Below are 23,612 nucleotides of genomic sequence, written 5' to 3'. Positions count from 1 at the left end.
CCTCCAATGAATGCATCCCTGAGGTAGACTTCTAAGTTTGTGCCATACCCACAGTGATGAGAGAGTTTCTTTAATTCGAGAGTATAATCTGCAATAGTCTCACATGGCAACTGCTTCCTTTCATGGAATGCAACTCACAGTACAATTTCATTCTTAGTTGTACCATAATACGAGTCCAGAATCTCTCTGATTTCAGAATAGTCCATATGGCTGGGGTCTCATGGGCAACATTGGTTAGACAACACCTCAAAAACATCTGGCCCCATCATGGTGAGGAAAACATTTACTTTATCTCCTATTTTATTTGCTTTCAGCCAAATGTGTAAGCTTCATTTGTAATTACACCAGTCCTCTTTTTAGGGTTGAATTCCCCCATTGTCCCAAAAGATATCTTCAGTGCCATTTTTTTCAATTACGTACTGTAGGATGTGAGAGTCCCCTGAGCTGTACTTTGGACGTAACAGGAATGAGTGACGCAACACCAAATAATATGTTAAAACAGTAATTTTATTAAGTAATTATTAAACAATTATTAATGATAAAAATAGGCAAGAAAGATAACTTTATTAAAAAGAAAGGAAGGCACAGGGTATAGAAAGACAAAAAAAAACTTATAACACAACCGCTGTAACCCCAAATTAGTCTATTCACGACAGTCCCCTAAAATTATACTGCACTCCCTTGGTACATACATCACCAAGTCTCTGGAGAACCTTGCATGGTGGCGGACTCTCCGGTCAGTCACTCCGTTGACGTCCCTTCCTCTGTAGTCTTCAGTGGTTGACTAGTGCACTCTGGCTGCAGCCCTGAATGTTGAATGCTGTACCCCTTTAAGTCCAATTTCTCGTTCCATTCAAGCTTTCCAAGGCTTCCATCAGACTTTCTTAAAACAAGAGTCTGACAACCATGAGTTCTTATCGAATTCTTCTCACAGGCACTACGAGGCTGTTCAGGTGGTTTACACGTCCTTTGATGGTGTGTCTCACCTGTCATCACCTGTTATACTGTCCATTAAACTCCATCTTCTGACTTCACTCCATAGTGGACCACCCCATGTGCAAGGTTATCCATTGTCCTGGCTTGCAGTTCAAGGGTCATTGAATACCATAAGAACTGATTCCTGTTTAAACAATAGGAAACAACCGTTATTTTTAAGAAGACAAAAACAATAGTTTAGACAAAACAACAGCTGCAAACATAGCTAGCTTTGACCAGCATGAAAACAAAAGGAAGGCATTCCTGGGAAAATACAAGTTCACAGTTAATAATAATATTATTATTAATATACCATTATTACATAATTGATTAATTACTTGACATAATCAGAGCACAATCACACTTAGTTTTAAATCAATGTCTACAAAGTAACCTTAAAAATTCAATACAGGTTTAATACGGGTTTTTTTAAAAAATCAAGAGCAAAGCAGAAGTAAAATGTAAAAATATAAAAGTGCAAAAGGTCATGGCAACAGGCCTCAGGCCTACAGTACTGTGCTGACACACTGAGTTGTACCTGAACATGGTGTGCACCCACAATCTTTCAAATCGCCAAACTTCCTGAACATCGGGAGTTCCAAAAAGTGTCTCACAATGTTCTTCAGACTGTAATTTCTCATATGAACTGCAAAAAAAAATTCAATCCCATCATCTTTCTGTTGTATATTTCCCTGAGTGATTCAAATATGTGGACTCACAGCAAGTAGCCATTAGTGAACAACATTATTTACACCGCAGCAAGGAGCCAGTATAATAAAATACTCTGCTATTACAATATACTACACCTTATATAGGGTTGTCCAACCTTCTTGTGTGGGGGGGCCACATTACAATTTTTGTCTTACATTTGGCGGGGGGTGTGCGGGGTGGGGTGGGGTGGGGTGGGAGCCTGTGAGACAATTTCAGAAAGATAAGGGCATTAAAGATTTAAAATAACAAATGTGCATTTTTGTAAGAAGCTTTAAATGAGATTAATTTATTGATCTACTTTCTCATCACTATGTTGGACAGTGATTTAGTAAGATACCTGGCATTACTTTGCTTGCACAAGTAGTCAATGCTTGCCCGCACAGGTGTAGCGATGCGGAGTATTCCAGATAGATGTCCATCTGTCAGGAGTGATCTTGATCATTCTCTCTCCCTCTCTCTGACTCGCTCTCTCCTCGTGTTGTCCCCTCTCTGTGTTGTTCCCCCCCTCTGTGCCATCTTGCTCTCTGTATCCCCCCCTTTCTCTGTGTCCCCCTCTCTCTGTTCCTCTGTCTCTCTGCTCCCCCTCTCTCTGTCTCCGTCCTCTCCCTCTGTACCCTCTCGCTTTTTGTCCCCCCCCCCTCTCTCTATGCCCACTCTCTCTCTTTGTTCCATCTCTCTCTCTCTCTCTCTCTCTCTTCGACAGTTGCAGGGAACGGGAACACTCAACACAGCAGTTTTGTGATTGGTCAGTTTTTAAAAAACATCACACTGAGTTTCACAGCTGACTAGTGCTCAAATCGGGAACAGTAGTTTCTGAACGTCAGACAGACTCCGGGCTTTCCAACGGCCTTTTAAAAAAAAAGTCGGAAAACCCCGAATCTGTCCGAAGTTGGGAAACCGCTGTTACTGCTCTCGTGCAGCACCTGTCAGCTGTGAAACTGACTTGCAATATTTTTTAAAAAGCCGGTCTGGAAGAAGCCACTGGGAAATTTCACATCTCTGAAACACATCTGTGGGCTGGATGGAAACCTTTCGTGGGCCGGTTTCTGGCTTGCAGGCCTTATTTTGGACAACCCTGTTATATAGCATAGAAGGGAACTCACGCCAATAGACTTAACTGCAGGCGAGCCATATGTCCTTGTTTTGATCAACTGAGTACAGGACAGGTATTAAAGTAGGAACACTCCACTGAAATTTGGTAATTGCTCAAGGCTCAACAAGACAAAAGGCATTTGGGAAATGCACTAACCTCCTGGGCAAGAAGTTAGAAAGCTAGAGGAGGCTTCACCATCACCAAATCAAATATCAGTGATGACATCAGTGTAAGGAACGGATGGAATGCATTTTGTTCAAGGACATCTTCAGCAGCACGTTGACCACAAGAGATTGTAGGTATGGATGGGGACATGTGTGCAGGGCAGGATTGAGGGGGTATTAGGGAGATCTCATGCACAGAGCAGGATTGGGCAGGGTCAGTGAAATCACATACACAGAATAGGGTTGGGGGTCAGTGGGGTCACATGCACAGGACAGGGTTGGGGGTCAGTGGGGTCACATGCACAGAGTTGACCAGCAATGCATTCTTTAATTCAATTTGAGATCGTACCTGAGGAATCCAGAGTCAGAAAAACAGGAGAAAGTGCAGTTAATGCTGTTTTTCGAACTGGAAGGCTACAAGTACACTTAATGGAGATTTATTTTACGAATATGAAGGGGGTTGATAGAGATAACAGGGAAAGATTATTTATTTGTTAGGGAGTCAGTGACAAGGAATTATCAATTTAAAATTATGCGCAAAGAGTGAAAAGAGAGATTAGGAGAAATTTCCTTATACAAAAGGTTGTTGTACCATGGCTGAGGCATATCCCATTCTATTTTTTAAGAAAAAAATGTATAAATATTTTAAACAAAGTAAGATACAGAGCTACGTGGCAGTGGGATTAATTTTGGATTGCTCGAACAAACAGCTTGCCGTTATGGACTGAATGGCCTCGTTCTGTGCTGTAATTCTTATGGTTCCATTGATCGTGGCACTTTGCCAGTCGAACAGATCAGCAATACAGGCCGCAATAACCACCAATGTGCACTAAAATGCTAAAAGTACGCAACAGATCAGCCAGCATTGGAAAACAAAAGACAAATTAACATTTCAAGCATCGGCCCTTCATCAGAACCTAAAACTGGAAAGCATATATTTCAGTAAGGGTAGGAAAACAGGAACATGAGGGACAACAGATAGTCCAAATCACAGAGAGGGAGTTAATGTAGTGAATGCATTTGCAGCTTATTTCAGGAAGATGCGCTCAATTTTCAGAAGAGGAGGTTGAATTGCTTTCATATCCTGACCCACAAATATGTACGCAACCAACTGCTGGAGTCTGTGTTCAGAAGATGTAACATCAAATGAAACAGTAGCCCACTTAAAGAGACAGTACTTGTCATTAGGAACCCACATCTCAATGTCAGTGTTGGGATGGTGTAGGGCTACTGCACTGTCCCTGGATCTCCTTTCACTTGCCTGAGTGCGTGAGGTGCCATTGCTAGCATTTTATGAAGCTGAGGCAGTGTCGTGCCACTATCAGCATTCACTGTTAATTACTCCTCCAATCCATTAAAGAGGTAACTCAATACTCTCTCTTTTCCCCCTCTCTCTCTCGCTCTCTGTCCCTCTCTGTCCATCTCTCTCTCTCTGTCCACTTCTCTCTCTCTTTCCCTCCCTCTCTCCGTCCCCGTCTCTCTGACTCCTCTCTCTCTGTCTCTCAGTACCCCCTCAATGTCCCTTCGCTTTCTCTCTGTCCCTTCTCTTTCTCTGTGTCCCCCCCTCTCTCTCTGTTCCCTCTTTCTCTGCCCCCCACTCTCTGTCTCCCCCCCTCTCTCTCTGTCTCTCCCCTCTCTCTCTCTCTCTGAACTCCCCTCTCTCTGAACTCCCCTCTCACTATCTCTGTCCCCGCCCCCCTCTCTGTCCTGTCTCTCTCTCGGTCCTCCTTTCTCTCACTGTACTCCCTTTCTCTCTGTGCCCCCAATCTTTCTCTCTCTGTCCCCCACCCTCTCTCTCACTCTCTCTCTGTCCTCCTCTCTCCGTCTCACTCTGTTCTCCGTCTCACTCTGTTCTCCCTCTCTCTCTGTACCACTGCCTCTCTCTCTCTCTCTGTCCCCCTCCCTCTCTGTCTCTCTCTGTCCTCCCTCTCTGTCTCTCTCTGACCCTCTCTTATTCTGTCCCCCCTATCTCTTTTTTGTCCCCCCCCCCCGTCTTTCTGTCCCCTCTCTCTCTCTCTGTCCCCGCTCTCTGTCTCGCTCTGTTCCCCCCCTTCTCTCTGTCTGTCCCTCTCTCTGTTCCCCCTTTCTATTTTTTCTCCCGCTCTCTGTCTGTCTGCCCCCTCTCTCGCTCTCTCTGGTCCCGCTCTCTCTCGCTCTGTCCCTGCTCTCTCTCTCTCTCTGTCCCTGCTCTCTCTCTGTCCCCCCCCACCCCTCTCCCTCTGTCTCTCTGTCCCGCTCTCTCTCTGTCTCTCTCTGCCATGCCCCCCCGTCCCCCCCTCTCTGTTCTCCTTCTCTCTGTCCCCATGTTGCTCTGTATCCTCTCTGTCTCCCTGTCCCCCCACTGTCCCCCCCCCTCTGTTCTCCTTCTCTCTGTTCCCCCCGTTCCCCCCTCTGTCCCCATGTTGCTCTGTATCCTCTCTGTCTCTCTGCCCCCCCACTGTCCCCCTCTCTCTCTGAACCCCACCACTCCGTCTCTCTGTCCCTTTCTGTCTCTCTGTCTCTGACAGTTGCAGGGAAAGGGAACGCTCAGCGCAGCAGCTTTGGGATCGGTCAGTGTTATATATTGTTATATTATCTGTAAAGTGCTGGAAACTAATTAGCTAGGAACTAGTTGTTAGGTGTAAGTGTTTCAGTGGGGCCACATTCATGGCTGCACTGGAGAGTCATGTAATATGGAACAGAAAAGCAGGCAGCCTGGTGACTGAAGAAATAAATGAAAAGCTCAAGCCTTTTCAAGTTTAAAGTGTGATTATTTCCAATATCTGCGAACCAGAAAACAACAAGAAGATGTAACATGGTGGCAGTGAGTGTCTGTGAGTAAACCTAGAATATTTTAAAAGAAGTAGATTGAGAAAATTGACACAAATTAGTGCCAGAGAGAGAGAAAGAAAAACTGAGTGACTTGTGCGAAAGCGAAAAACGAAATGTCAGCGGGGACAGGAATGAATGCACAGCTACAGCCCTTAATGAATTGGGAAGCTGATGATGTCATAAAGGCATTTGAGACGTTTAAACAAACGTGCAGACTGTCATTCAGTAGTTTCCTAAAAGACACTAATGAAGAGGAGAGGGTCAGCTATATCCTTCTGTGGGCTGGAGATAAAGGATTACATTTATTTAATCTATCTCCAGCCAAAAGCAAATCATCCAATATACCAATATGAATTTCAAAGCCTCAGACAGGAACAAGGTTAGCCTATCGACAATTTTGTAACAAGATTGAAAAATGCAGCCAGAAATGTAAATTTAAGGACACAGATGAACGGGCTGATAGATCAGCTCATTTGGGGTTCTGCGCATCCTGAAGTACAAAAAGCTCTAATCGGACAGGACAAGCTCACAATATTGCAGGCTATAGACACTGCCAGAGTACATGAAGCCATGAGCAGACAAATGAAGGCACTCACTACCTAAACAACTAGCCTTCAGCTAAGCCAACAGAAAGGCAACAGTAAAATAAAAGCAAAATACTCGGAGTGACAATAAGGCCAGGTTTGGGTCTTCCTTCATCTGTTGGCATTTCACCAGTGTTCTTTTGACCGACTGGACGTGTCTTTCTATAAATCCGTGTCCCCGTGGGTAGTGTGGTGATGAGGTGATGGTGTTGAACCCATACTGGTCAGCGAATTCCTTAAATTCTCTGGATGTAAATTGTCACATATTAACCTTTCAGGAATCCCTTGCTCAGCAAACAAAACTCATATTGCTGAGATTATTGCTGTAGCTCTCAAGTCTTTCATCTTCCGGATAAAAGGGAATTTTGAGCAGTAGTCTGCGACTATGGGATACCATTCTTGATTCTGTGTGAATAAATTGATTCCTACAGTATGCCATGGTCTGGGTGGTACTTCAGTAGCTATCATCTCTTTCTGCTGTGTGTTTCTCTACTTCTGGCATACATTGTATGTAGACATCATATTTTCGATATCTTTGTGAATGCCTATCCAGTACACAGCTGATCTGGCTCTGAGCTAACACTTCTCCATTCCCACGTGGCCTTCATGTATCTTTTGGAGAAGTTCTTCCTGCATTGTCTTGGGGTCTGATTATTCTGTAATCAGAATAATTACCTCTCAAGGCTGACATGAAATCACCTGCACAGCTGTTAAATGGAAGAAAATATAAGACAACTCTGACAAGCAAAATACATCCTTCTAGTGACCAGGAGGAAGTGAGACAACAACTCACTGGAGCACAGTTAAGGGGAGAACAACACTTCAATAAATATGCTAAATCCCTACCCGAGCTGTTGAAAGGACAAACTGTACATGTACAGGATCCAATCATGAAAACCTGGAGCCCAGCAAAAGTCATTATTGAAGCTGAGACTCCGAGGTCATATATCGAGACCGAAACCAGTAACCAAATGAGAAGGAACAGAATCCATATTCGACCTACACCTGAGCTGGAACAACAGAAAAGACCATCAACAACACCGGAAACATCACTATCCAGCGAGACAACATTAACAACATCACCAGCAAGTGACACAACATCGCTTGTACAGCGTGACAACTCACCACTGAGAGCAACAAATGCCAAATCTACAAGATGGAGGCACAACATCTTACCACCCAAGCGATACCGTGAATATTTTTTAGAAAAACGAATACACGCTATAAAAGACTCTAAAAAGGGGTTCAGATTATTTCCAAAAGTCAGTTGATAATCTTCTTTAGTTATATTGACAGTTATATTGATATAAGTGCATTATGTTTTAAAGAAAGAGGGATGTTATATATTGTTATACTATCCGTAAAGTGCTAGGAACTAATTAGCTAGGAACTAGTTGTTATGTGTAAGTGTTCCAGTGGGGCCACATTCACGGCTGCACTGGGGAGTCATGTAATATGGAACAGAAAAGCAATCCTACAGCAGTCAGCCCGGTGACTGAACAAATAAATGAAAAGCTCAAGCCTTTCCAAGTTTAAAGTGTGATTATTTCCAACATCTGGGAACCAGAAAACAAGAAGACATAACAGTCAGCTTTTTTAAAAACATCACGCTGAGTTTCACAGCTCACAGTGCTCACATCAGGAAAAGCGGTTTCTGAACTTCGGACAGACTCGGGGTTTGCCAGCGGCCTTTTGAAAAAAAAGTCGGAAAACCCCAAATCTGTCTGAAGTTGGGAAACCACTGTTACCGCTCTGCTGTGAAACTGACTTGCGATATTTTTTAAAAAGCCAGTCTGGAAGAAGCCGCCACTGGGAAATTTCTCATCTCTGAAATGCATTCGCAGGCCGAAGGGAAACCTTTGGCAGTCCGGATCCTGGCCCGCGGGCCATATGTTGGACAACCCTGCTTTAACTCGACCTGATTTTGTACAAAAAATGTAAAATATTGTGTCTGTGATTACTTGTAAAATATTTTCAAGTTGTTTATTACAGATAATCAGTTAATAAATAGTTCACCCAGTCAGGGCACTATTGCATACCCTGAAAAAACACTGATGTTTCTACTGTTATGATCCTGCAGTTTTTTTTTTTCAGGAAGATTGTGGTGTGCCTTTAAGACTGGAAAAGGAGCAGTACTGCTTTAAGGCAACAAGCTCCAGAAACTGAGTCAAAGAATGCATTCTCGTTGCCCCAGGATACAGCCACTCTGAGACTGCAGTTCGAGAAATACAATGTTGCAATTTAATTTTGAATTGGCTTATAGAGGAAACAGACTATTCTAACTCTCAAACACAGACAGATAGCTGGAACAGCATATACTGAACGAAATGAAAGCTCTCTTTCAATTTATTTAAACCCTATTTATTATACGCTCAGAATTCTGATGTCAAGCCAGATTAATTTCTTAAAACAAAATAACCAAATTCCTTTTACTACTGAATTGTAATTGTTGAAATTCATCACTGGAAAAGAAGAACACAATTCAACTGCTGAATTAGACTGCGGACTTTTCCACTGTTGAAGAACCTCCCCCCCCACCCCCCATCAGACGGCTGTGACCCCCCCATCAGACGGCTGTGAGGACTTCAAGCAACCTTTGACTATTCCACATTGGAAGATTTCACTTTGGTAAGAGCGTAAATATGCAAGGACTCTAATTTTTTCTGTTTTAAATGTTGTTTATATCTTAGTAATGCTTAAGAATTTAGTTTTTCTAATTAAACAGTTAATTTGTTGATCTAAAGACACTTGGTTTGGTTAACCTCATCCTTTCTTTAGGGTCTTTCTTTAATTTGGAAAGTTTAAAATGATATGTTAGTTGATCTGTGGCAGGACGGGACTGAATCAACAGTGCATTTCGCCTACCACAATCAGAATCGTATATTTTGTTTGGGGGCTTTGACTTGAGCAGTTGGTCGTAACACTAGTCAGAGCGTTAAAACAGTTTAGATTTAGATTTAGAGATACAGCACTGAAACAGGCCCTTCGGCCCACCGAGTCTGTGCTGACCATTAACCACCCATTTATACTAATCCTACACTAATCCCCATATTTCCTACACTAATCCCATATTCCTACCACATCCTCACCTGTCCCTATATTCCCCTACCACCTACCTATACTAGGGGCAATTTATAATGGCCAATTTACCTATCAACCTGCAAGTCTTTTGGCTGTGGGAGGAAACCGGAGCACCCGGAGGAAACCCACGCAGACACAGGGAGAACTTGCAAACTCCACACAGGCAGTACCCAGAATTGAACCCAGGTCGCTGGAGCTGTGAGGCTGCGGTGCTAACCACTGCGCCACTGTATTTAATGGCATCAAGTGATAAGAATCAGAGAAATTAAAAGCAAATTGTCTTAAAGTTACACAGACAATTTGCTCCCCCTTCTTGACAGAGATTAAAAACCCTGCTAAAGGATGCAGGTGTGATTAATGAAGAGTATTCCAGGATAATAGAAGAGATTAGTGAAAAGTGTGAAATCTGTAAAAAGTATCGGAGGACACCATCACGTCCTACTGGCAGCCATCTATTGGCATGTGACTTTAACGAGATAGTTGCCATGGATTTAAAGGTATGGGACAAAGACAAGAATATTTTCATTCTACATTTTATAGACCTAGCAACTAGATTTAGTCTTTTTACAATAATAAAAAAAAAGGAAAGAAGGGTGATTATAGTCAAAATTATGGAGAAATGGACTTGGGGCACCTGCTAAGCTCCTGACTGATAATGGAAGGGAATTTGCCAATGATGAGTTCACAGATATATGAAAACATGAACATTGTGGTTATGAATACTGCAGCTGAAAGTCCTTTCAGCAATGGGCTCTGTGAAAAGAATCATGCAGTAGTTGATGAAATGCTGCATAAAATCTTAGCTCACCAGCCAAACTGCAAGTTGACAACTGCCCGGGCATGGGCAGTTCATGCGAAGAATTTGCTTCAGATGGTTGCGGGATATAGTCCCTATCAATTGGTCTATGGGCGGAATCACAAATAGCCTTCTGTCCTGTGCGACAGTCCTCCTGCTCGACAAGGTACGGCAATTAGTTCCATTTTTTCTGCTTCACATGCAGGGAGACAGGCTTTCAACAAGGCTGAGGTCTCTGAGAAAATTCACAGAGCTCTGAGGCATCGTATGAGGCCAAATGAGGCAGAATTTAATTCAGGAGATTTGGTGTATTATAAAAGAGGGTCATAGGGAATGGAAGGGCTCTGGTAAGGTCATGATGGTAAGACAGTAGTTATCAAGCGTGGAAATCAAGCTGTTAAGGTTCATTCCTCGCAATTGATCAGGGTTGATTATAAAATCTCAGAATCGGAGCAGTTGATAGAGGGAAATGAGGCACCTTGTACCTCAAATACTCATGTGTTTTGTGATGAAGGTCCTGAGGAACAGAATGAGGTAGATCAAGGGTTAGATAGTAATGTGAGGGATCATGATGCTCAAGAAAGAGCTATCGCATCCAAAGGACAATTTCCCCAAGACAGTACTCAGGTAACATATATTCCAGAGAGGTCTAATAGATGGAGGGATGCAACAATTGTGGGACGTGCAGAAAATGCAAGTTTAAATATTGGTTAAATGTTCAACATGATGGTCAAGAAGCAAGGTCCATGGACTGGCAGAATGAGGTGAAAGAGTGGAGGGTAAGAAAGTGCAGTGCAAATTCTAATAGTGGGTTTGGAAGTGACTCTTGTGTCAGGAAGTCATCACGTACTGGAAGCCTCTGATAATGTGCAAGGGAGATCTTCTAGCAGTCATCCTGAAAAACATCAAAGTGCTAATAGAGGCTGTAGTATGAATAGATTCCACAATGAAACGAAGGCTTGACAGCAGACTCATAATAGAACTAGAAACAGAAGTCCTCATGATGGTGAGGTTTTAGTGGCTGCCAATAAACTTGAGGATAAACTAATAAGAGAAGCAAAACATAAGGAATTAGAGAGTTTGCCGTTTATTCTGAAGTACCAGATAGGGAACAGCCAGCCTTCTCACATAGATGGATCTGTACTGAAAAAGTCCTTCCCGATGGAACTTATAAGACTAAAGCGAGGCTAGTTGCGAGGGGTTTTGAAGAGTGACTGAGTGATACCGATGTTAGAGTGGACTCTCCCACAGCTGGAAAAGTAATCTTGAAAACCTTTTTAGCTCTTTTGGCCACATATTCATGGGAATGTAGATCCATTGATACAATAGCCACATTTCTGCAAGGTGATACTTTTTAAGAGAGAAGTGTATCTGAAACCACCCAAAGACGCAGCAGATACAAAAGTAAAATTATGGAAACTGAACAAATGTGTCTATGGCCTTAATGATGCTTCCAGGGTGTGGTATTTCTTGGTGAGATCTGTTTTGTTGAAAATTTGTTGTGTTCAACTCAAAGCAGATCCTGCAATGTTTTATTGGTATCATAAAGAGAAACTTTCAGGCATCTTCATGATACATGTTGATGATTTCTTATGGGGTGGTACTGCGGATTTTGAGAAATATGTTATTAATAAGATTAGGGCAGAATTTAAGATTGGGAGTCAGGCTTGTGGGGCCTTTAAATATATTGGACTAGATATTAAGCAGACTAAGTCTGGAATAAATTTCAACCAACAATCCTATTTAGAGAGTATTACTCCCATCCTGGTTAATCGTGTTAGGTCATCACTGAGAGATGATGATATATCTAAAGCAGAGATTGAGCAATTGCGAAGCCTGGTGGGTCAATTAACTGGCTGTGCTCTCACACTAGGCCTGATGCAAGTTTTGATGTGCTGGAGTTAAGCACGATGCTGAAACATCTGAAAGTTGAGAATGTTTTAAGGGCAAATAAAACATTAAAAAAACTAAATCTGGAGAAATGTGTACTGAAGTTCCCATCCTTAGGTGAGCCAAAGAACATGAAGCTAATAATTTTTAGTGATACTTCACATACTAATCTTGCTGATGGGTATTTGAGCGCAGCTGGCTTCATAATATTTCTAATGGGTGAAAATGGGAAATGATGTCCTTTAGTTTGGGAGGCTAAGAAAAATACAATGGGCCTGTATTATTTATTTAGAGATACAGCACTGAAACAGGCCCTTCGGCCCACCGAGTCTGTGCCAACCAACAACCACCCATTTATACTAATCCTACATTAATCCCATATTCCCTACCACATCCCCACCATTCTCCTACCATCTATCTACACTAGGGGCAATTTACAATGGCCAATTTACCTAACAACCTGCAAGCTTTTGGCTGTGGGAGGAAACCGGAGTACCCGGCGGAAACCCACGTGGTCACAGGGAGAACTTGCAAACTCCGCACAGGCAGTGCCCAGAACTGAACCTGGGTCGCTGGAGCTGTGAGGCTGCGGTGCTAACTACTGCGCCACTGTCCCTCTAGAGTTTCGAAGAATGAGAGGTGATCTCATTGAAACCTACAAAATACTTAAAGGGATAGACAGGGTAGATGCAGCTAAGATGTTTCCCCTGGTTTGGGAGTCTAGAACCAGGGGACACAATTTCAAAATAAGGGGAAAGCCACTTAGAACAGAGATGAGGAGAAATTTCTTTACTCAGAGGGTTGTGAATCTTTGGAATTCTCTATCCCAGAGGGCTGTGGAAGCTCAGTCATTGAGTACGTTTAAAGCAGGGATTGACAGATTTCTAAATACCAATGATATAGGGGGATATGGAGATAGTGTGGGAAAAAGACATTGAAGTGGATGCTCAGCTATGATCATATTGAAAGGCAGATCAGGCTCAATGGGCTGAATGGCCTACACCTGCTCCTACGTTCCTATGTTAAAAGCACTTTGGCTGCGGAAACACTGGTGCAGGCAGTGGATATGAGGCTCTACTTGTCCAATATTTTGAGTGAAATTCTGAACAAGAGAAATACTGATGATTGGATAGCCATTGAATGTTATATGGATAATCGATCTTTGTGGGACAATGTACACACTACAAAAAGTGAGAGTGAGAATAGACTACGTATTGACCACGCTGGATAGAAACAAATGCTGGAGAGAAATGAAATCTCCAAATTTAAATGGCTAAATGAAAGTCATCAGCTATCCGATTGTTTCACAAAAAGAAATGCTAGTACAAAGAAATTGTGGGGGGTGCTAGAGGACTTTGTACCCAATGTAGAATTTATTTTGAAATGTTCTTTGAGCATGTTAATAATTTGTGCATAATATGGAATTTATTTTGAAATGTTGCTTGAGCATATTAATCTACATTGTATTATGAAATAAAAGGCAATCTGTTACTCTGTTAATTGTGTATGAATTGTTTGATTATATGCATGTGGAGGATGTTAATTGGGGTCTTGCTTGACCACTTATAAGCAGACACTTACTGAGACTGGGGGCAGGGTTTCGAGTGAGGAGCTACATGTATGTAATCCTTTAATTCTGCCAATAAATGTGAAGCTGAGTAAAGATAGGATCCAGCATTATCCTTCCATAACAAGCTTTCTGGAGTTTAACAAGGAGGTCAACTCTACGGGCTGGATTTTATCTGGGTGCTGCGCTCCACAGCGGTGCCCTTTAAACTCAGCGCGGTGCCTGCATTTAACGGCCACCGAGGAGCCCCCACGATATTACGCGCAGGGGCTCATTTTAATAGTGGGGGCAGAGCGCCCGCTCCTGATGACGTCCAGAGGCAGCCTCTGTGTCCCCAGCAATGGCATCCGGCGCTACCACGCAGGCACTGGCACCATTTTTAAGGGGCTTGAAGCCGTTACAATTATTTTTAATTTTTGAAGACTTTTATTAAATAGAAAAGTAAGTAATGGAGGCCCTTCCCCCACCCACCCCATGGTTATTTCATTGCACGAAATGACCATCAATTGATTTCTCGAATACCCAAACTTTCCCCCCCAACCTTCTAACATATGACCTCTAACCCCTTCCCACCATTCACACAACCAATTACATTTGTTTTCCCACTTCCCCATCCCTCCCACCCTAAAATTGTTATTACTCCCCACTCCCCACCAGGTTCACGTCTTGGAACTCCATGCGGAGTTCCGAAGGCATGCAAAGGCTGAATGGAGGCTGTAAAATTGGCGTGTGACAGCAGGTAAAGTTACTTTGAATATATTTAGTGGCCACCTGCATATGGAGATGAAGGGCCTGCCTCTGGTAATATGTGGTGGGCCCTGTCGAGGCAGGCCTCTCCCTGCAGCATTTTACCGGCCCCCGCGCCGCGGCCCGCTGAGTTGAGGGGCTGGTAAAATTTAGCCCTACGTTTCTTGGGCCGGATTTTAAGAGCTGCTGCGATCTCCGGTGCGGCGGCTCAGTTAAATAGCCGGACGGCCCGCCCACCAATCACGTGGAGGGGGTGGGCTGTCCGTCCCCGGCAATGACATCGGCTGTCCGCAGGTGCTGGTGCTAGTTTTTAAAGTGCAGCCAGCCCTGCCAGCTCATTTACATTTTTAAAGAAGTATGCCCCCAAAAACTATACAATAAATTTCTAACACCCCTTTCCCACCTCATAACATTTACATTAATTATTTGCCCTTTCCAAAAAACTTACCTTTAAATGTGATCTTCATCCCAAAGACTGCACAAAGTATGGAGTTCGCCCCTTCCCACCATCCCCTACACCCATTACATTTATTTGACCCCGTCTCCCCACCCCACACAGAAAATATTAACTCCTCCCCGCTCCTCACCAGTGTTACGCCATCTTTCCCTGGATGGGGAAATGAAATCACGGCGGGCCCGGAAGAATGAAGGTAAGTCCACTTAAATGTATTCATTTTATTAATTTAAATATTTAAATTCGAGTCCGGGGTGGGGGGGTGTGGGGGCACCACGGAGCCTCGCCGCCGTTGGGAGGATCAGTCTGGGCTCTCCCAGCATCGAGTTCCATGGTGGGCCTCTTCCCGACCCATCTTCAGGCCCCTCCCGCCACAGATCATTGCGCCGGGGGGAAACAACAAGATCCAGCCCCTAGTGTGGCAGGGGGGGGGGGGGGGAAGGCGTGACCTCTGCACTTTGTGCATTTGAGGGGGATAGAGGTCAAATGGTCAATGTAAGAGCTTTGTGGGGGGGGGGGTGGGAAATGGGGCTGCCATTTATTTTCATTATATTGGGGGGCTATGGGTCTGAAATTTATTTACAGTGTAGTGGGGGGGGGGGGGGGGGGGGAGAGCTTTGGAGTTCCTTTAAAAATGGGGCCAGTGCCTGAGCAGAGGCAGCTAAGAGGCTGTTCACGCGTCGCAGAGCCCGCTCCTGCCACACGATTATGGGGGTGGCCCACCCTGCATATTTAAATGATCCGCTGCGCACTAGATTGCCTACGGGCTGCCATTTTTTTCGCCCGTCACCGCTCCCGGCAGCAGGGAAAAACAATTCACCATAAAATGGAGCCCATTACGACCACGCCGAGGGCTGAATTTTATTGGCGCACCGCACATCGCGGTGTCGTGCTTTGAAGTTGGCGGCCTTCAGAAACGGATGCACTGTCGCTGAGTTCCCCGATATTTCGCGCGGGGGCTCATTTAAATGGAGGGGACAGAGCGGCCACCCCCGATGACGTAGAGGAGGCAGCGCTCCGTACCCGGCAATGGCATCCGACGCCACTACGTAGGCGCCGGTGCCATTTTTAAAGGGCTTCAAGCCCTTCAGGTTCAACAAAATTTTTAAAGGTGCCAGCGCCCAGAAATAACAAACAAAATGGCAGAAACACTTTCAATCCCTTCTCCAACCACCGTTACCAATTAATAAAATAACCCATCCCCCCGAAAAACTAATTTGTAAAATTACGAACTTTAACCCCCCCCCACCTTCAGACGATTTGACCCTCAACCCCTTCCCACCATCCCCACAACCAATTGGAGCGGTTTTCCCCACTCCTACATCCCTCCCGACCTGAAGATTTTACTGCTTCCCTCTCCCCACCAGTGTCACACCTTGGAACTCCAAAAGGCGTGGGACTTCCATTTGGCGGCCATAATATCAGGATGGGAAGTCTGCCAGGACAAGGTGAGTTGATTTAAATTTATTTCCATTCATTTCAATATGTAAATGAAGGCCCAGCCGCCAAGTGATAGGGTGGCTGCACCGAGGCCTCGCCTACACTGGTAAAATGCAGCAGGGCCTTGTTGGCGCACGGGTCATGGCAGCCCCCCACCATGACCCCCGATGTCGAGGGACTGGTAAAAATCAGCCCCCAGTATCACACCATAAAATCGAGCCTATTACAACCACTCCCAGTATCGCATATAAAATTGAGCTCATCACAACCATTCCCAATTTCACACCATAAAATACAGTCCATTACAACCGCTCCCTATATCACACCTGTTATGACTGAGGCGGGAGTAATGCACTGTTAATTCAGTCCCACTACTCCACGGGTCACAGCATAATTGTAAAGTTTTCCCACCTACCGGTAAAATAACTAAAATAATCAGTTTATTTATCTCCAGAATAAAGCACGGCAAACCAGGTTTCTTTAAACATTAACAAAATTAACTATTTATTAATAAACCAAATTTTATACGATACTGAGATGAATCTATATGTATGAATCTTAATCTTCCTAACCTTCATGCATAATTTACATTCAATTACCAATGGTTAACTGGGAAAAAAGGAAATATAGTCTTTACAAGTGTTTCTTAGGAATAAGTAAATAACTGAGTTGTAACTTTTGGTAGTATTTTTCTGGATAGGTGAGATGTCCCAGAGTCAAATAGTCAGATGCCACTTGATGTCTCTCCAGGTGAAATTAATGAACAGACTATAATGGGTAGGCTCTCAAGGTAGTTTGTCTGCAGCAGGTGTTACACAGATCTTTCAGCAACAGGTCTATTTAAATTTTAAAGCAGCAGTCTAACAGTAGAAACTTTCTTGAGATTTCAGGAACTTCTAAAAATACAAAAAATGCAACAGGACTCACACTTGAAGTGGAGATTTTTCAGAGACTGGAGACTGCCTTCAACAATGCGGGCTTCCTCTCAGCAAAGGTGCTTCTCTCCATAGAGCAGTGTTCCTCCAGTATATAGCAACTTCTCTTCCTCTGAGTCTTTTCTCTCTCTTCAGGCATAAAGAGAAACAAAGGTTTTAGCTCCCACACAGTAGATTTTTTCAACTCTTTCAAAGTTCTTTTAACTTCATGAAGAAATCAGAATTTCACTTGATCCAGGAGTTATTTTTCAAGAGAAAGAGTTTTCTAGGCTGTATTCCTGGCCAGTTCCAGCAGTAACTCTTTCAGCTGCTCACAGCCCCCTGGTTTCTTCTTTCACTGCCAAAATGGAACTAACAGTTTTTTCAATGGAGTCATAAGACTGTCGTAAAACTATCAGGTTGCTTGGATACAAATTGCCATGCAGCCTGGACTCTTCAAACACTAAACCTCTGCAGTTATTGTCCACACAGTTTTTTTTCAGTCTTAAAGGAACACAGATCTCCTAGTTTTAAAAAAAAATGCTTATGACACACCATAAAATAGAGGCCATTACAACCACTCCCAGTATATCATAAAATTGAGCCCATTACAATCACTCATGGTATTGCAACATAGCAGCACTCCCATTACAAATACTCGCAATATGGCATCATTGAATCGTGCAAATTACAACCACTCAGAGTACTACACCATACAATTATGCCCATTACAACCACAAGCAACACTGCAGCTTAGCATCATCCCATTACAACCACTCGCAGTTACCCCACACCATAGAATCACACCCATTACAACCACTTGCACTATGGCATCATAGAATCAGACCCATTGCAACCACTTGTAATTTTGCATTCCCCTCATTATGATGTGACTAGTGATGTTACCCTCTGCAAACTTGAGCTCATTCAAAACTCTGCTGCCTGTAACCTAACTCACATCAAGTGTTGCTCACCCATCACCATTGTACTCGCTGACCTACATTGGCTTCCGCTCTGGAAACCCTTCAATTTGAAAATTCTAATCCTTGTTTTCATATCCATCCATGGCTTCACCTCTCCCACCTCTGCAACTTCCTGCAGCCTCACAACCCACCGAGGTATCTGCCTTCCTCAAATTCTAGGCTCTAGCACATCCACCATCGACAACCATGCCTTCGCTGCCTAGCTCTAACCTCTGGAATTCCCACCCTAAACCTCTCCATGTCTCTTTCCTCCTTTAATATACTCCTTAACATCAGAACATAAGAAATAGGAGCAGGAGAAGGCCATTCGTCCCTTTGAGCCTGCTCAGCCATTCACTATGATCATGGCTGATCTACCTCAACTCTATCTTCCCACTCTATCCGCATATCCCTTAATTCAGTTTGTATCCAAAAATCTGTTGATCTCAGCCTTGAATATACTCAACAACTGTGCAGCCACAGCTCTCTGGGGTAGAGAATTCCAAAGATTCACAACCCTTTGAAGAAACTTCTTCTCAGTTCAATTGTAAATGGCCGACCCCTTAGTCTGAGACCATGTCCCCTAGTTCGAGGTTCCCCAGCCAGGGAAAACATCCTCCCAGCATCTGCCCTGTCAAGCCCCTTAAGAATGTTATGTGTTTCAATTAGATCGTTTCTCATTTTTCTAAACTCCAGGGAATGTATGCCTAGTCTACTCATTCTCTCCTCAAAGGGCAATCCCTTGCTCCCAAGGAATCAGTCTCGTGAACCTTTGTTGCACTCCCTCCAAGGCAAGTATATGCTTCCTTAGGTAAGGAAACCAAAACTGTGCACTGTACTCCAGGTGTGTTCTTATCCAGGCCCTAAAAAAATTTCAGTAAGAGCTCTTTACTCATAAACTCCAAACCCTTTGGAATAAAGGCTAACATATCATTTGCTTTCTGAATTGCTTGCTGTTAATTTTTTATTGTTCATATACAAGAACACCCAGGTCCCCTGAATACCAACATTTCCCAGTCTCTCACCATTCAAAAAGTATTCTGCTTTTCCTTCCAAAGTGGATCATTTCACACTTTGCCACATTATATTCCATATAAACGTGGTTCTTTGACCAAATGTTTGGTCATCTATCCTAATATCTCATTACGTGGCTTGCTGTCAAATTCTCCAGTCATAGTCATAGAGAGATACAGCACTGAAACAGGCCCTTCGGCCCACCGAGTCTGTGCCGACCAACAACCACCCATTTATACTAATCCTACATTAATCCCATATTCCTACCACATCCCCACCATTCTTCTACCACCTACCTACACTAGAGGCAATTTACAATGGTCAATTTACCTATCAACCTGCAAGTCTTTGGCTGTGGAAGGAAACCAGAGCACCCGGCAGAAACTCACACAGTCACAGGAAGAACTTGCAAACTCCACATAGGCAGTATCCAGAACTGAACCTCGGTCGCTAGAGCTGTGAGGCTGCGGTGCTAACCACTGCGTCACTCCAGTGAAGTGGCCTTGGATGTTTTACTACATTAAAGGTGCTATATAAATGCAACTTGTTTTTTTTTTGGGCTTTCTCCAGGCCCCTACTTTACCTAATGTACCAACATGTAAGTGGTTGTACATGGAATAACTGTGTGATGAGCAGTGGGGGGTGGGTTGGGTGAGTATAATTTAGTTTCCACTGTGATTTCAAGCACAGGTGAGTTCTGTTTGACGTGTGTGGTGGGTTGATCTGTGTGATGGGCTGCTCTGTTGTTGTCTTTGCCTAACGCCGAGAGATTTTTTAGTCTGGGTGCTTTTGATTGTATCTGCTGTTCTGTAGACCCTGCTCACCAACAAGCTGAGCTGAATCCAGGGCAGCTGTAACAGGGACCGATCAAAGGAAGCTGCCCCAGTGAATCATCAAATCATTTCAGAGTGTTTGTGCAGGATTTTCCCCCTGTTGTGATGACACAGAGTTCTCCTTCACCTGGGGCTGCCAACCCTCTTAGATTGTCAGAGTCTCCAGGAGTGGAACATGAATCTCCCGGTCACTACAGTCAGCAACACCGGGAGAGAAGTAGCGTTTGCACTATGCACCTCCAATTTACGCCAAAGAACTATCTTCACCAATTATAAATGCTTCTTCACCCACCTGCAGCTGGCTTCCCGTTTCTCAGCATTAGCAAGGAGAGACCCGGTCGTTATTCTTATGATGTCAGTGCGGGGCGGATTTCGGTCGCCGTTCTGATGATGTCAATGCGGGGCGGTGATGGGTTTCGGTCGCCGTTCTGATGCTGTCAATGCGGGGCGGTGATGGGTTTCGGTCGCCGTTCTGATGATGTCAATGCGGGGCGGTGATGGGTTTCGGTCGCCGTTCTGATGATGTCAATGCGGGGCGGTGATGGGTTTCGGTCGCCGTTCTGATGATGTCAGTGGAGGGTAGTGGGTCAGAGGGAGGCTGTTGTGCGGAGGGTGCTAGGCTGTGGTTTGGGCAGTCGGGCGACGAGCGCGATCCTGCCGTTTGCCTCAGGAAGAGAGAGCGGGGCCACAGGGAGCAGGAGACGCCGCTCGCACTGGGAAAGTGGTCTGTGACACAGCTGCCGACAGCACGGGTTCCCCAGAGAGCGGCCTAGTATCCCCGTCCTCGCTGAGCTGGGCCTGGGCCAGAGTGGGGCGCAGTGGGTGAGGACAGGCGGTGCAGTCCATGTATTTGCCGGGCCGACTGTCCGCTTCCTGGTGAGCCGCCCGCCCCAGCCGCTGCCATGAGCCGGTACCTGCCGGTAGCCAGGCAACATTTCTTGGCGGCTGTGGCCAGCACCAGTGTGGTGGTGAAGTCCCTGTGCGGCACGGTGCTGGCTCTCTACTGCCTCTCTTTCCTGATGGACACGGTGCACGGCCTGGGGGTGACCCCTGGCTACCTCTTCCCACCCAATTTCTGGGTCTGGACCCTGTTGACCCACGCTGTGGTGGAGAATCACATCTGGGATGTTGGTATTGGTCTGGGGGCGGTGGTGGTGGCTGGGAGGCTCCTGGAACCCCTCTGGGGCGCCCTGGAGCTCCTCATCTTCTTCGCAGTTCTCAATGTGTCAGTGGGAATCCTTGGAGGACTTTCTTACCTCCTGACCTATGTGGCAACTTTCAACCTGGATTACTTATTTACTGTGCGTATCCATGGCATGTGGGGCTTTGTTGGTGGAGTGTTGGTGGCTTTGAAACAGACCATGGGAGACACGGTGGTGGTAAAAGTGCCACAGGTGCGAATGAAAGATGTCCCAATGATGCTGTTGGTTATTATTGGTGCCCTGCGGTTGACGATGCTGTTCAGTAGCTCACTGCTGGCATCTTACGGGTTTGGAGTGCTGTCCAGCTGGGTTTATCTTCGATTCTACCAGAAACATGGCCGGGGCCGAGGTGACATGTCTGACCACTTTGCATTTGCCACCTTCTTTCCTGAAATCCTGCAGCCACTTGTCTCCATGGTGGCCAATGTGATCTACAGTTTGCTGGTGAAGATCAGAATATGTAAGAAGACAGTCAAACGATATGATGTTGGGGCACCATCTTCTATTACAATAAGCCTGCCTGGCACTGATCCACAAGATGCAGAACGGAGAAGGTATTTAATGCAACATTTATTTCTATTCTAAAAAGTTATATTGGGAGACTTGGGGCCTTAGAAATTCATCAACAGTGCAACTCCATTACATAATGTGGCCAAATAGAGTTGTGGTAATAAATCTATACAATGCAATTTAAATTCCAATATGATATCTGGATCATCATACTGACTTTTATAAAGAGATGACCTATCATCTATACTGCCTTATTTTTGAGGTACAGTGGAAACAATTATGTTAAATCTTGCAAACCTAAGATGAGTAAAATGTAAAATTCCAGCTTGAGTTTGGGTAGGCAGTGGATGGAGGTTAAACACTCTTCACCTGCCATTTGCCTGTATGAGAGAAGAGAAAAATTATGTTGCGTGTAACCTTCACTGCTTTATCCAGGGACCAGTACAAGAGTGATGTTGTCAGAGGGTAGGGATTGAGGAATGTACCTAGATGTATGTGGAGGGAAAAAAACTTAGAAGATTCTTTAGTGGCTCTGACAGTGAGTAATTGAGTCATACACACCCAAACTCTAACCCTCAGCACTGCTGTTGGCTAATTTAATCTGGAATGGCAGCAGCAACATGACAATTGATGCCTATGTTGCCAAATAAGGGAGGAGACAGATTGGCCAGCCTTTCTGCACCTATCCAGTTGCCACTGCTGGAAATGCATGTGTGTGAATATTGATGAGGACAGAATCACAGAAATTTACAGCATAGAAGGAAGCCATTTGGCCAATCCTGTCCATGCTGGCTGAAAAGTAACCATCCAGCCTAATCCCACTTTCCAGCTCTTGGTCCGTGCCCTTGTAGTTTATGGCACTTCAAAGTACATATCCAAGCAATTTTTAAATGTTTTGAGGGTTTCTGCCTCTACTACTCTTTCAGGCAGTGAGTTCCAGATCCTCTGGGTGAAAAAAGAATCTCCCCTTGAGTCCCCTCTAAACCTCCTACTTTCCCTAAATCCATGTTCCCTGGTTATGAACCCCTCAACCAAGGGGAATAGAGCCTTCCTATCCACTCTATCTAAACCCCTCATTATTTTATATATTTCAATTAGGTCATCCCTCAGCTGCCTTTGTTTCAGAGAAAACAACTCAAATCGATCCAATCTTTACTCAAAACTAAAATTCTCCAGTCCAGGCAACATTCTCGTAAATCTCCTTTGTACCCTCTCTAGTCCAATCACTTCTTAACTATAGTGTGGTGACCAGAACTGCACACCGTGCTCCAGCTGTGGTCTATTATGCTTTATACAGTTGCAGCATAACCTTCCTGCTCTTATATTCTATGCCTCAGCTGATAAAGGCAAGTTTCCCATATGCCATCTTGACCACCTTATCTACTTGTCCAGCCACCTTCAGGGATCTGTGAACCTGCTCTCCAAGGTTCCTCTGTTTCTCTACGCTTCTCCATATCCTATTGTGTATTCCCTTCCTTGTTAGCCATCTCTAAATGCATTACCTCTCACTTCTCCAGATTGAATTCCATTCGTGACTGTTCCACCCACCTGACTAGTCCATTGATCTTTTCCTGCAGTCTACAGCTTTCTTCATTTATCAACCACATGGCGAATTTTTTTATCATTGCAAACGTCTTAATCATACCCCCTACATTCAAGTCCAAATCACTGATATAGGCCACAAAGCAAGGGACCAGGTACTGAGCCCTGTGGAACCCCACTGGAAACAGCCTTCCAGTCGCAAAAACGCCCATCGACCATTACCCTTTTTTCCTGCCTCTGAGCCAATTTTGGATCCAACTTGCCACTTTGCCTTGCATCCCATGGGCTTTTACTTTTGTGATGTGAGACCTTATCAAAAGCC

At 44.4% G+C, this 23,612-nt stretch overlaps 1 protein-coding gene and 1 long non-coding RNA gene across 3 annotated transcripts in view; one reads left to right on the top strand and one right to left on the bottom strand.

The window, feature by feature from the left end:
• Window positions 1-550: 550 nt before the first annotated feature.
• On the bottom strand, window positions 551-20,414 carry LOC137380362 (uncharacterized). Its single transcript, XR_010977004.1, has 4 exons — window positions 20,329-20,414; window positions 17,241-17,377; window positions 1,514-1,621; window positions 551-1,120 (listed from the first exon to the last, which is right to left on the bottom strand). It is a non-coding gene; the product is annotated as an uncharacterized lncRNA (long non-coding RNA).
• Window positions 20,415-20,582: 168 nt separating this feature from the next.
• Window positions 20,583-23,612, top strand: part of tmem115 (transmembrane protein 115) — a 58,886-nt gene continuing 55,856 nt past the window's right edge. Inside the window, exon 1 of one of the 2 annotated variants that reach the window (XR_010976940.1) lies at window positions 20,583-21,792. Coding sequence is in view for 1 of the 2 variants with exons in the window: in XM_068051347.1 (XP_067907448.1) it covers window positions 20,939-21,792 (854 nt within the window). In the remaining variant the exon portion in view is untranslated. The remainder of the gene's footprint in view (window positions 21,793-23,612) is intronic. The other variant, XM_068051347.1, reaches the window with a different exon arrangement.

This window comes from Heterodontus francisci, chromosome 19 (genome assembly GCF_036365525.1).
Source record: "Heterodontus francisci isolate sHetFra1 chromosome 19, sHetFra1.hap1, whole genome shotgun sequence".
In the NCBI taxonomy this organism is placed as follows: domain Eukaryota; kingdom Metazoa; phylum Chordata; class Chondrichthyes; order Heterodontiformes; family Heterodontidae; genus Heterodontus; species Heterodontus francisci.
Note: the sequence above shows the minus strand (reverse complement) of the source record. Positions and strands in the feature narration are given on the sequence as shown.